At 37.8% G+C, this 12,315-nt stretch overlaps 2 protein-coding genes, 1 long non-coding RNA gene, 1 other non-coding gene and 1 pseudogene across 4 annotated transcripts; 3 read left to right on the plus strand and 2 right to left on the minus strand.

The window, feature by feature from the left end:
* The first annotated feature begins 269 nt into the window (after positions 1 to 269).
* LOC109000614 (feruloyl CoA ortho-hydroxylase F6H1-3-like) lies at positions 270 to 3,049 on the plus strand. Its single transcript, XM_018977562.2, has 2 exons — positions 270 to 1,359; positions 2,101 to 3,049. Exons 1-2 carry the CDS (start codon positions 863 to 865, stop codon positions 2,672 to 2,674), a joined length of 1,071 nt encoding a protein of 356 aa, XP_018833107.1. The 5' UTR covers positions 270 to 862; the 3' UTR covers positions 2,675 to 3,049.
* On the minus strand, positions 3,014 to 4,742 carry LOC118344470. Its single transcript, XR_004798258.1, has 3 exons — positions 4,666 to 4,742; positions 3,943 to 4,507; positions 3,014 to 3,090 (listed from the first exon to the last, which is right to left on the minus strand). It is a non-coding gene; the product is annotated as an uncharacterized LOC118344470 (long non-coding RNA).
* Positions 4,525 to 7,628, plus strand: LOC109000562 (annotated as a pseudogene).
* LOC109000613 (translation initiation factor eIF-2B subunit gamma) lies at positions 7,253 to 11,496 on the minus strand. Its single transcript, XM_018977561.2, has 13 exons — positions 11,346 to 11,496; positions 11,054 to 11,149; positions 10,705 to 10,782; positions 9,833 to 9,913; positions 9,536 to 9,755; positions 9,398 to 9,456; positions 9,134 to 9,183; positions 8,947 to 9,034; positions 8,600 to 8,854; positions 8,382 to 8,474; positions 8,114 to 8,218; positions 7,815 to 7,931; positions 7,253 to 7,734 (listed from the first exon to the last, which is right to left on the minus strand). The coding sequence occupies exons 1-13, from the start codon at positions 11,472 to 11,474 to the stop codon at positions 7,663 to 7,665; spliced, it is 1,443 nt and encodes a 480-aa protein (XP_018833106.1). The 5' UTR covers positions 11,475 to 11,496; the 3' UTR covers positions 7,253 to 7,662.
* Positions 11,497 to 11,566: 70 nt separating this feature from the next.
* Positions 11,567 to 11,639, plus strand: TRNAA-UGC. Its single transcript has one exon. It is a non-coding gene; the product is annotated as a tRNA-Ala (tRNA).
* The last annotated feature ends 676 nt before the right edge of the window (positions 11,640 to 12,315 follow it).

Genomic DNA, 12,315 nt, shown 5'->3' on the forward strand with positions numbered 1-12,315 from the left:
TTTCCTATGAATTGAATTGTTTATTTACTAACATCAAATTTATAATGTTATTTGAGGTGCATTTACAGTTTCCAATGTGGTATAGTTTTATTATTTCTAGCTGGGCACACGTCCACTGCACGTGTACTATTTTTATTGATTTTTTTTTTAATTTATTTTCTTACCTTCTTATACCATTATCTCTAACTGGCCATACGTGCAGCGCACGTTAATCCTACTAGTATGTATGTATATATATATATATATATTTATAGCAGAACACTATACAGCCGACCCTCCAGCCACAGGTATGATTTTTCTACCTTTGACTGCGTTTTCGCTGGAGAGAGAAAACGAGTCGGCGTGCGATATGTCTCACTTCGATGTATCTGAAGACGAATCAAGGAATGCAATAAAATCACCTACCCATCACTTTTTTTCCCACAACTCAACTAATACATCGAAGTCGAATCAAGGAATGCAATACAATCAGAACACCATACAGCCGACCCTCCAGCCACAGGTATGATTTTTCTACCTTTGACTGCGTTTTCGCTGGAGAGAGAAAACGAGTCGGCGTGCGATATGTCTCACTTCGATGTATCTGAAGACGAATCAAGGAATGCAATAAAATCACCTACCCATCACTTTTTTTCCCACAACTCAACTAATACATCGAAGTCGAATCAAGGAATGCAATACAATCAGAACACCATACAGCCGACCCTCCAGCCACAGGTATGATTTTTCTACCTTTGACTGCGTTTTCGCTCGAGAGAGAAAACGAGTCGGCGTGCGATGTCTCACTTCAATGTATCTGAAGACGAATCAAGGAATGCAATAAAATCACCTATCCACCACTCTTTTTCCCACAACTCAACTAATGTCGGCACCCATGATCTCCATCTCCTCCGATGTCATCGATTTTGTAGTGCACAAAGGGAACGGAGTAACGGGTCTGGCAGAGGTCGGCCTTCAAATCGTTCCTGATCAATACATCCAACCTCTGGAAGAAAGACTCGACCCAAGCAAAGTCGAGACCGACGACTCCATACCCATAATTGATGTCTCAAATTGGGATGATCCCAAGGTGGCAGAATCAATCTGCGATGCTGCTAGCAAGTGGGGCTTCTTCCAGATACTCAATCACGGGGTGCCCTTGGAGGTTCTTGAGGCCTTGAAGAATGCTGCTCGTACGTTCTTTGAGCTGCCAGTTGAGGAGAGGAAAAAGTATCTGAGAGAAAATTCGCCATCGCAAGTCGTGTGCTTGTCTACGAGCTTTAGTCCTCAAGCCGAGAAAGTCCTAGAGTGGAAAGATTTCCTTACACTCTTGTGGGTGTCTGAGAATGAGGCTTCTGCATTTTGGCCTCCTGCATGCAAGTAAGTCTCTGAGTTTTATTTCTAAATATGAAAATGGAATCTATATATCTAAATGCATATATATAGGTTCGTAAGCACTTGAAGCAAGACACCCAAATGAAAGCACTCTGTATTTTTTCCCCTTTTGGGTAATTTGAAGACACACGTTCAATTACGTGCTATAATCATGACGGTCCGGATGTTGTACTAACTGCTAGATAGCACCAATGTGTGGGTGACAATGAGATTGGTTATCTACTTTGGCTTCAATTTTCGAAGATAAGCTTTGAAGTTGGTTGGAGCAGCTTCATACTTTCAAGAAAAAACAATTCCCCTTCCCTTTCTTTTCACAGTGGGAATTGATCCCAAATATGAAAGATAATGACTTAAATCAGGCTTTCTGCCAAAGACTAAGGAATGACGAATTTTTTTTTGAAAGGCTTGGCTGTTCAAATCCGTTACTTTGATAGGAAAGTAAGTAAAGTTCTCTATATTTCAAGGGTTTGTTAAGTGCTATAGTGTCAGCAAGAAGATCAAAGTCGTTGTTTACTAATGAGCACGCTTTGTTGATCAGATGCACAAAACTTCAACTTGGAATATGATGATTCTGTGTGTTGATTTTAACTAGAACTCATTAGACTGAACAACTCGCAACTGGACCACTCAACTGCATAAACACCAGTGTTCTAGCATATTAATTGGTACTGTTATAATATGTGTTTATGTAGTATTTTCTACATGACTAATACACGTTTTCCATAGGGATCAAGCAATAGAATACATGAAAAAGGCTGAACTTGTGATCAGAAGGCTGTTAGAGGTACTATTGAAGAGACTTGGCGTTAAAGAAATTGACAAAGCAAAAGAATACATGTTAATGGGTGAACTGAGGCTTAACCTCAATTATTACCCGAGATGTCCAAACCCCGACCTCACGGCTGGAGTAGGTTGTCACTCTGACATATCGGCAATAACCGTCCTCCTTCAAGACGAGACTGGTGGGCTTTACGTGCGAGGAACTAAAGAGGATAGTTGGATCCATGTTCCCCCGGTTGAGGGGGCTCTTGTCATCAACATTGGGGATGTGCTGCAGATACTGAGCAATGACAAGTACAAGAGCATTGAGCACCGGGCATTTGCAAATAGAGACAAGAATAGAGTTTCCATCCCAATTTTTGTGAACCCAGGATCTGATGCCATTGTTGGACCTTTGCAGGAAGTGTTGGAAAGTGGACAGAAACCAATATACAAGCAAGTTGTCTTCTCAGATTACTTCAAACATTTCTTCAGTAAAGGTCACGATGGAAAGAAAACCATGAAATTTGCCAAAATATGACATGTACACTTTCTATTGCACTTGAATAAATACATGCAGGCAGTATTGTCTTCTTAGATTGGTTAAAGTTTATTGCCTGCATTTTTTGTTGTTTGACGCGAATAAAAAATACATGCATTCAGACAAGAAGTAGCTAGATGCTATGCAATCCACTCATTGAACAGAACAGGAGCAGCTGGAACGGTGGAAACATTCTAAGCGCATCCATTATTCTTTTGGAAATAGAAGCCAATTCTTCACAATAGGGAGCACTTACAGATTGATACCCTCTGAACCTTCGGACTCAGTTTCAGGACTTCAATTGTAAAATTCAGTACTATTACTGGTGGAACATATCAAGCAATATCTAATAAATGGTGAAACTTCATTTTGGCATTCTGCTACAGCTTACATACAGAAGCTCACTCTCGGTTGTCCTGTTTCAGCGATAGAAAGAGATTATCACAGCATCTCTTTAATTACTAAACCATAAATTGATGCTCGAATCACTTAAATTGTTGAAGGAAGTTAACATTCATTGAGACTGAACTTTTTATTCGTCCAGAAAGAAGAAAACAAGCCTTTCATTGATTCCGGGTTTCATGTGATACAGTTGGGTTTACCATAATTTCGTTTGGGTACTGAAGTACTCTTAGAATACCTCAATACTATTATTTATTTTATTATTATTTTTTACTTATTTTTTATTACCATTCATTACTATTCATTATTTTTTTATTACTATTCAATATTCTATTATTACTTATTCATTACTATTTACAAACATTCTCAATTTTGCTTTACTCAGCTTGGCTAGTTTGGATAGTGAAATGAGATGAGATAGTTTTAGATGAAAATTAAAAATTGAATAAAATATTAATAGAATATTATTTTTTAATATTATTATTGTTTTGAAATTTTAAAAAGTTGAATTGTTTATTATATTTTGTGTAAAAATTTAAAAAAATTATAATAAAGAGATGAAATACTCTCTAAATCGAAACGAGACCTTAATCACCCTACTTTGGAGCAAATTTCTACTTCTAGCTTCAATGAACTTTTTACTACAAGCTAATTCATCATTCTTTACATTTTCAACATAAGCTAGTATTAAAAAATATAATCCAATTACTTCTCACCTTCCAAATTCATATCTAACATGGGACTACATTTTATAGAATTAAGCATTAAATTTAGTGATCAACATTCAACAGCATAGCATTCATCAACAAGCTAAATCCATTCAAGGTCAACAGTTATCTCCTCGATATTTACAAGGACAAGCATACCTGGAGATTATGGACACGGCACTGCAGAGCTAGGATGGAAGGATACTATGATTCAGTTGAAGCTGTTTGGCTCTCAATAAAGGACTGGCTTCGGAGGATGGCAGAGACCCTTTCGGAGAAGTGTAGGCTGTCGACAACGGGCCAAGAGCTACTTCAAGCTATGGAAGTGCCTTTTAAAATTTCCTCTGAAAGGAGCCCTCGCATTATTTATTGGCAGCGACCGCCGGAGGGTTGGGTTAAACTCAACGTTGATGGAAGTTGCAGGGGAAATCCCGGGCCTAGTGGAGGAGGGGGGCTGATTCGTGATCGCTTAGGTGTTGTCCAAGTTGCTTTTTCAGTAAAATTTGGTTTTGGGACTAATAATGAAGCGGAACTTAGAGCTATCTCATCTCACATGGTATTACTGTGTGCAAAGAACTGGGTTTCATTAAAATATGCAACGTCAAACTAGTGTGTAACAGAGATGAAAAAGCCAAAAAACTCCAGGTGAATACTAGCCCTGCTCTATTTCATTAGGGTAGGCATGGTACAAGCCTGCAACATCAGTCTGGCGTACCATTCGTTTCTGTGAGTCACAGACAAATCAAAGACAATATTCAATTGATGTTCAAAACGTGAAGGATTAAATAAAATAACATTTGCAGGAGATTAGATTATAACAAATGATTCCATGGGCAATACACGCCGTTTCGAAAGAAGACAACTGCAAGCAAGATTCCTTACTTTCTCAACAAAGATTACATACAGATACTTGCGTCCTCCGATCACCCAACATGGATCACCCAACATGAGTACTTCTACCCCAAAAACTCAACCAATGTCGACAACAATCTCCTCCTCCTCTGATGTCATTGATTTTGTGGTGCACAAAGGTAACGGAATAACGGGTCTTGTAGAGTTGGGCATAGAAAGTGTTCCCGAGCGATACATCCAACCCCTGGAAGAAAGATTCGATCCGAGCAAAGTCGAGACCGATGAATCCATACCCAGCATCGATGTCTCAAACTGGGATGATCCAAAGGTGGCAGACTCGATTTGCGATGCTGCTAGCAAGCGGGGTTTCTTTCAGATCATCAATCATGGGGTACCCTTGGAAGTTCTTGAGGACATGAAGAATGTTAGCTGCTCATAGGTTCTTTGAGCTGCCAGTCGAGGAAAGGAAGAAATATCTGAAAGAAAATTCGCCATCTGAATCTGTGTGTTTGGTTACCAGCTTTGGTACTCAAGCAGAAAAGGTCCTAGATTGGAAAGATTCCCTTAAAACTCGTATGGGTTTCTGAGAATGAGGCTTCTGCAGTTTGGCCTCCTGCATGCAAGTCAGTCTCTGAGCTTTCTTTCTGAATAGTCTAATTTTGAAACTCATCCGATTTTGTTGATCTCTTTTGCATAAGCCTCATAGATTTTTTTTTTTAATTATTATTATTATTTTATTTAAAGGAACATGACCTAAGAAATCACAAGTAATTGCTTGATGTTTAAAATGAATCACAAGGGCTTTCTTACTTATAAGTCAGTGTATCTCTGCATTGCTAATATAACAAGATCCGATAAAAATTTCAAATTTCTTTGATAAAACAAATACTACCATGTAATTCAACGCCGGTTTACAAATATAATTTTTCAAGTTAAAAAAAAAAAAAAAAAAACAAACAAACAAACAAAGATACAAGAGAGTAGTCAAAGACTTAAAATTGATTACTTAGACACAACAATGAGAAGATGTAGAAACAACCATTCAAAAAGTGTTATCCCAACTCATTGTGGATGCAATCATAGGAAGTTGATAAAGAGAGATAATAACCATAATTCGCATGCCCTAGTATCTAATTTGTCTACGAAAACTTATATTATGACCGAAAATTATTAGGTACTCTCGAAGTATGAATAATGTAGTACTTCTATCTTATCATGTAATTAAAATTAGTTATATAAGTACCAATTTTAAGTAACATGGTATTCCATGTTGCGAGAGCACATAATAATATCTTACTATATATGACCTCTCGTTCACTAGAACCGTGTGACCAAACTCTTACAGCTAAACAAAACATCCTCCCATGGTAGCTTTACTTTTCCATTGCTGGCCTTATCCGTGTGTTTTGCATCATCAGTGACTTGAACTTAGTATATTTTTGGGAGTACATAAAATGTCTTTTCGACTTTCAGTTTTCTAGCCATCTCATTCTCCTATTAAAACGAAAGAGTATTGATACACACATAACACATTTTCCATGGAGGTCATTTGCCCATTCATCTTCCAAGAGTAGCAACTCAAATTAATGCATTTTAAGTAGTATTTCTCCAAGGCTAATTGGTGTTTTCTTGTAGGGATCAAGCGCTAGAATACGTGAAGAGGGGTGATCTCCTTATAAGAAGGCTCCTAGAGGTGCTCTTGAAGAGACTTGGCGTGAAGGCAATTGACGAAAAAAAAGAAAGCATGCTAATGGGTGGAATGAGCATTAACCTCAATCACTATCCTTGTTGTCCAAACCCTGAGCTTGTGGTCGGCGTAGGCCGTCACTCCGACATATCAACACTAACCGTCCTTCTTCAAGATGAGAGTGGCGGGTTGTACGTCCGAGGAACTAAACATGATAGCTGGATCCATTTATCCCCAGTTAAGGGGGCTCTAATCATCAACATTGGGGATGCATTACAGATAATGAGCAATGACCTATACAAAAGCATTGAGCACCGGGCATTTACAAACAGAAACCAGAATAGGGTTTCAATTCCAATTTTTGCAAAACCAGGACCTGATGCCATTATTGGACCTATGCTGAAAGTGCTCGAAAGTGGACAGAGACCAATGTACAAGAATGTTGTCTACAAAGATTACTTGAAGAGCTTCTTCGGTAAGGCTCACGATGGAAAGCAAGCCCTAGAATTTGCCAGAATATGAAATGCAGACTTTCTTTTGCATTTGAATAAGTACATGCAGCAATGAGAAACCAGTGTACAAGCATGTTGTCTGCACAGATTAATTTGCCAGAACATGAATGTATACATTCTATTGCATTTGAATAAATACATGCAGACAGTAAGGAAACCCAATTACTTCCAACATCGAATGTCAAAGAATGGTAGAAATATTTTAGATCCATCCATTCTATTGGAATAGAAGCCAATACTTCATACAGGTTCCACAGGTAACACCTTAAGATTCACGTTGTTTGAACCTTCAAAGTCAGTTTCAGGAATCAATGGCAAAGCATAAGACCCATCTTATAATTCTCACAACCCTGGCCAGTTCAGTATATTTTAACTAATCCATTACAACTGGTGGACATATCAAGTAATATGAAAGATTGGTCAAACTTCACATTTTGTACATACATAGATCCAGTTATTATAATTCAACAATATTCACTGCATCTTCTGATCAGCAACAATTATTATAGGCATGCAACATTCATTGAAAGTGAAAAACTTTTTCTTCAACCTACTATAAAATCAAACAATAATGCTATCTATTTGGTCTTGTTTAGTCACAGCAAAAATACAGGTATTGAGGACACAACCATAAGAGCACCTATCATACAAAAATGAAGGAAAATGTGAGATGATAGTACACTCGTGCAGACCAGCAATCCCCACTTCTTGCCAAGAGCATCACATTGTACACTCTGCAGCAGTTACCACAAAATCTGCTCCAACCTACAGTTAAGCACACTGCCAAAAAAAAATTACCAAATATGTTCCCAGGGACTTCCCTTGTACTCATTTCTCTTTCTTTGCCAAGGCCTCCCCTTTGCACTCACTCCCAGCAGTAACCACAAAACCAGCTCCAACCTAAATTGAAGTGTAATTTTATAATGAGATAACCACATGCAGGAGAGAGAGAAGGAGAGAGAAAGACAGAAAGAGATTACTTGACAATCTTTCAACACGACACGCTCTTGGAGTTGTACATTGCTGCAAATCACAGAACCTTGGATCGAACAACCATCCCCAATGGTGACATGATTCATGATAACTGAATTAGCAACCTGCATAAGGGCATAAAATCTCAGTCTGAATCTCTTTGCATCAAAGCCATGGAAAAACAAAGTATAAAAGAAAAATCTTGAGATGCTATTGTGACGATCAGTGCTACTGAAGCTGAAGAATTAACAAAAGGTTGATACAATATACTTCTCTTTTAACTTTCCGGATTGAAAATTAATGATACCTTCACATTAGAACCTATCCTACAGTGACGGCCAATAACAGACCGTTTCACGCTACATTTGTCACCCATCTGTGAACCTTCCCCAAGCATACAATGCGGTCCCACCTACATCCATCAAACTACTTGATGAGTACACCAATAAATGAACTTCACAAGAGATATAAAGCGAACGCTTGAACATTCTACTAACATATAGAGTAGGTAACATAAATTAAATCAAATTTGATAGTGGCAGAGTACAACTGTGTTGATAGAGCATTCAACTCACAGTTGTTTTTGACCCAAGCTCTGCTGAAGGATGGATGTTATTGTTTTGAGCAGAGAAGGAATACCCAGACAGATGACTAGCCTCACCAGTGACCTGATCCGTATAGAACAGAAAAAAACTCAACCAGATTTAAGGCAAAGGAGCTCAAAAGAAAAAAGCAAATTATATAAATCTAATGAGGACCCAACAAAGGTTTTTTTGACACTGTATTGACTCACATCTCGATTGATGTCACTGAATGCTTGAATGGAATTTAAGCGCGCACAGTACTTTCTGTTGCTGGCAATGTAAACACAGCATTTATGGGTTCGTGGAGCAGAACCATTGGTTCCCAGTCCAGAGAACTCATGAAAACTTGGAGTAGATGCATTGGCCAGGATTCGAGACACCATGACTTGGTTCTTCTGGAAATTAACCTTCTCGTTTCCATTCTCTTCTGCTTGCGGTGCACCATTTAACAAAACTTCTGACTTCTAATGTTCATAAAAGCAATATGAACCAGTTCAGAGACTATAAGAAAGGTATTCAATAGTAAACATATAGGCTGTGAGTGTATAAAACTAACCAGCTGGCTCCGGACAAGATAAGGCAGTACATCCTGCTTTAAGCTTTGAAATGTATCCTTTTGATCTAGAACTTCTTGTAGAACAGACCTAAAAAATAATCATGGAACATAACACAAGACTAGAACACCCAGTTTCAAAAGCAAGATGAAAAAATCATTGAAAAGAAAAGATGATAGCATATCAAACCTCTTGAACGCATATAAATGAGCATCCATGAGATCAGCTCGAATTTCCATCTATAAGAACGAAAAGAAAAGAAAAGGAAAGTTTCAGAATGCTGAAAACCTATCTCAATACAGGGCATTTAACTTGAAAAGTTCTCTTTGAAAAGAGGGGGAAGGGCCATAAAACACTGATACAATCAAGTTTACCAAAAGCCCATTTGTAATTAACTTCTGGAAAAGGTTTACCAAAAGCAAAATGAAAAGAAAAGTACTCAAATGCCATTACCTGGCCAACTGCACGGAGTATGCTCTTCTGTATTCGAATATCTTTCTCTAGCTCAGCACCTGGTAAATGTTGCAGAATGAGGCATGAGAAAAACATCAGGCAGCATCCAAAAGAAAAGACAGTTTTGAAGATCTAAACCTGTAGCTATATATAACAAAAACTGTTTAGTGGGGTCCAGCCCTATAATATTGTAGCGTCCTGGCTTCTTGGTTTTGTCTTTTCCACCAGAGGAACCAGACTCTGAAGGCCCACTAACAGGAGCAGAGCAGAGCATTGCAGTCACTGCTGCATCATGTCGTCTATGAGCAGCCGCCACTGCACCGGGAGGAACATCAGAAACAAGATCACCATTTACAACCTGGAGAAACATATGAAACAAACTGTTGTAAAAAAAAATTACAAAGTTCAAGTGCTTAACATTATATGTATGCCAACCATGATGTCCTTTGCAGTCAGGTGGCGAGCAATAGCGCGAAGTGCACCAGCCGTTCCGACATCCTCTGGGACTGCAGCAACCTGCCATGTAAGAAAAATACATTAGCCCTACCAATTTGGAGTATCATGTTAGGTTAAGCAATACATGATGCAGTTAATACAGATGACTTCCAAATGTTGAGGCAGTCTGCCGCTCTGATAATACCGACAACTGCAGTTTCATGAGACAAAATAAGGAGTATACACCATCCAAGAAATAGTCCAGAACAAACAAAATTGCATAGCCTTAAAGCCTTCTTCCAAAACGATATCCCTGTGTTAGAATATCCCTGAGTCTTCCATTTCTAAATTAAATACAAGGCAAGATTTTTTCCTCAAAAGACCATAATCAAGACATTTTGGTGGCAAGAGCTTCAAGATTCAAGTTGATGGAATGCATCCTTTCCCTGCGACTCTTTTTACTAATCGGTTATTAGTTAGCCAGTTTAATTACTTGCAACAACTTAAAAATACTCAGCTTAATTGCCCCAATTTGTCACTTTTTACTACTAGCTTCACTATATTTGACAATATCAACACAAGCGAGTATTGAAAAACTGGGATGCCAAAGATCATCTCAATCTTCAAATTCATCTTCCAAAAGGACTACAACTCGCAGAATTAATCATGGAATTAGATCAATGGTATGGGATTGAACAACAAGCTATTTTTGTTGTCCTGTACACCCTTCATCACATTTAGCAATAGAACTAAGCATGACATGAACCAAGGGGGTACTTTATATTCCTGATTGAAGTATTTTTTCTTTTTCTTTTATTTTTTCATTCTACAAGTAAGCACCAGAAAGTAATCGTTCTTGAATTGAAAAATACCTCAACATGTAGACGATCAACATAAGCCCCTGAGATCCAACCACCAACCCGAACAGCCGCATCTTGCCCTTCAACCACCTAAACAACCATGAATAAAACAAATCAACGACGCCCATAAACGTTCAGAAGTAGTACTCCGTTTGCTAAATGAGAAATTGACGTTTAAGTTCATGCGTTTCTGATTAGAAATTATAATACAAAATATGAAACATTTTATTAATTTTGTTTTCTTCAACTGCCTTTTTAATATAATTATTTCAAAGAAAATAGACCAAACGAAGCATAGTGAGGCGAAAACAAAAGGCTGAAAAAGGAATTAGGGCAAATATGGAGTAGAATGGAACCGTACAACAATGAGATCCTTAAGGTTACTTTGTTCCAATAGCTCCAGTACGTACGAGAGAACCGGCCGGTTCGCCACCGGAAGTAGAGCTTTCGGAACCTCCTGCATTCAAGGGAAAAAAAATGCATTACAGATTGTAAGAATTTCCTCCGAGAAACTAGAGGATGTTTACAGGTAACAGATTACTTATATGCCCGCTTGGTTTGGGGAAAATCAAAGAAAGAAGTTCCCTTCTCTCGAACTTAAATAATTCCACACAAAAGAATAAAAAAGCAGAGGAAAAGTAGAGAGGCGGGACCTTAGAGATGAGAGGGATGAGCTTCTTGGACGCCCCGCCGGCCAAAACTACCACTTGGAAATCCATCGGAGCGGAGCAGGAGGAGAGAGCGTTTCGTGGGGTTTCACTCTCTCTTTCCCCTCTTTCCATTTCTTCCACTAGTACGGAGAGCGATGTGGGTACAGTAGTAGGGTATTATGTCTAGATAAAATAATATAGCTTACGAGAAGCAACAAGCCGCTGGGGATGTAGCTCAAATGGTAGAGCGCTCGCTTTGCATGCGAGAGGTACAGGGTTCGATCCCCTGCATCTCCACCATTTATTTTTAATTCTATTTTATTTTTCTCCTTGGCCTCTTGACGTTCATCTCTTCTCAACCCTTTCAAGTTTATTCATTGTATTGAATTCATCAAATTTATGTTCAAATTTTGATGAAAAGTACATATTTTTCATATATCTAAAACTTTTTTATCCATAACTCCACATTGAATTAACTATTGAATTTATTAAAATAATAATATAATATTATTTTTTTAATAATAATATTTTACTTTTTTTTCATATTTTATAATTATACTAATCATATGTTAATTAATAATTTAATTTAATTCTTTCATTATTATTACAAGATAGTTAGAGATTAAACTTGAATAAAAAGGACCATTAGATATTAAAAGTGAATAAAAAATAGATTTGATGAGTGAACAGTAGCTCTTCAAATTTGAAGAAACCTATAAATTTACTGTAGCTCAAAGTTTCACATTTATCTCTTTGGCTAATCCAATGCAGCTCTCTTTTGATTAAATTTATCATATTTTATATTTAGTTAGACTTTTGATGAAGCTAATGTCAATGCTCTCATCCCCTCCTTCATACTAGAATTACCAAAAAAAAAAAAAAAAACAGCCTCCTCCTTGGCAACCACTCTTGGCCCTTTTTTGAAGAGTAATATTGAATACAGTTTTAACATTTACAAATTCATCGCACACTC

Source organism: Juglans regia, chromosome 14 (genome assembly GCF_001411555.2).
Source record: "Juglans regia cultivar Chandler chromosome 14, Walnut 2.0, whole genome shotgun sequence".
Lineage (NCBI taxonomy): Eukaryota > Viridiplantae > Streptophyta > Magnoliopsida > Fagales > Juglandaceae > Juglans > Juglans regia.

Excerpts from the sequence above, each read along its gene's own strand:
- LOC109000613 (XM_018977561.2), bottom strand. The coding sequence starts at position 11,474 with ATGGAAAGAGGGGAAAGAGAGAGTGAAACCCCACGAAACGCTCTCTCC. Across the intron at positions 9,457-9,535 it reads TTTGTTATATATAGCTACAG|GTGCTGAGCTAGAGAAAGAT; the intron begins GTTTAGATCTTC and ends AACATTTACCAG. Across the intron at positions 8,855-8,946 it reads ATCTTGTCCGGAGCCAGCTG|AAGTCAGAAGTTTTGTTAAA; the intron begins GTTAGTTTTATA and ends TATGAACATTAG.
- LOC109000614 (XM_018977562.2), top strand. The coding sequence starts at position 863 with ATGTCGGCACCCATGATCTCCATCTCCTCCGATGTCATCGATTTTGTA. Across the intron at positions 1,360-2,100 it reads TTTTGGCCTCCTGCATGCAA|GGATCAAGCAATAGAATACA; the intron begins GTAAGTCTCTGA and ends CGTTTTCCATAG.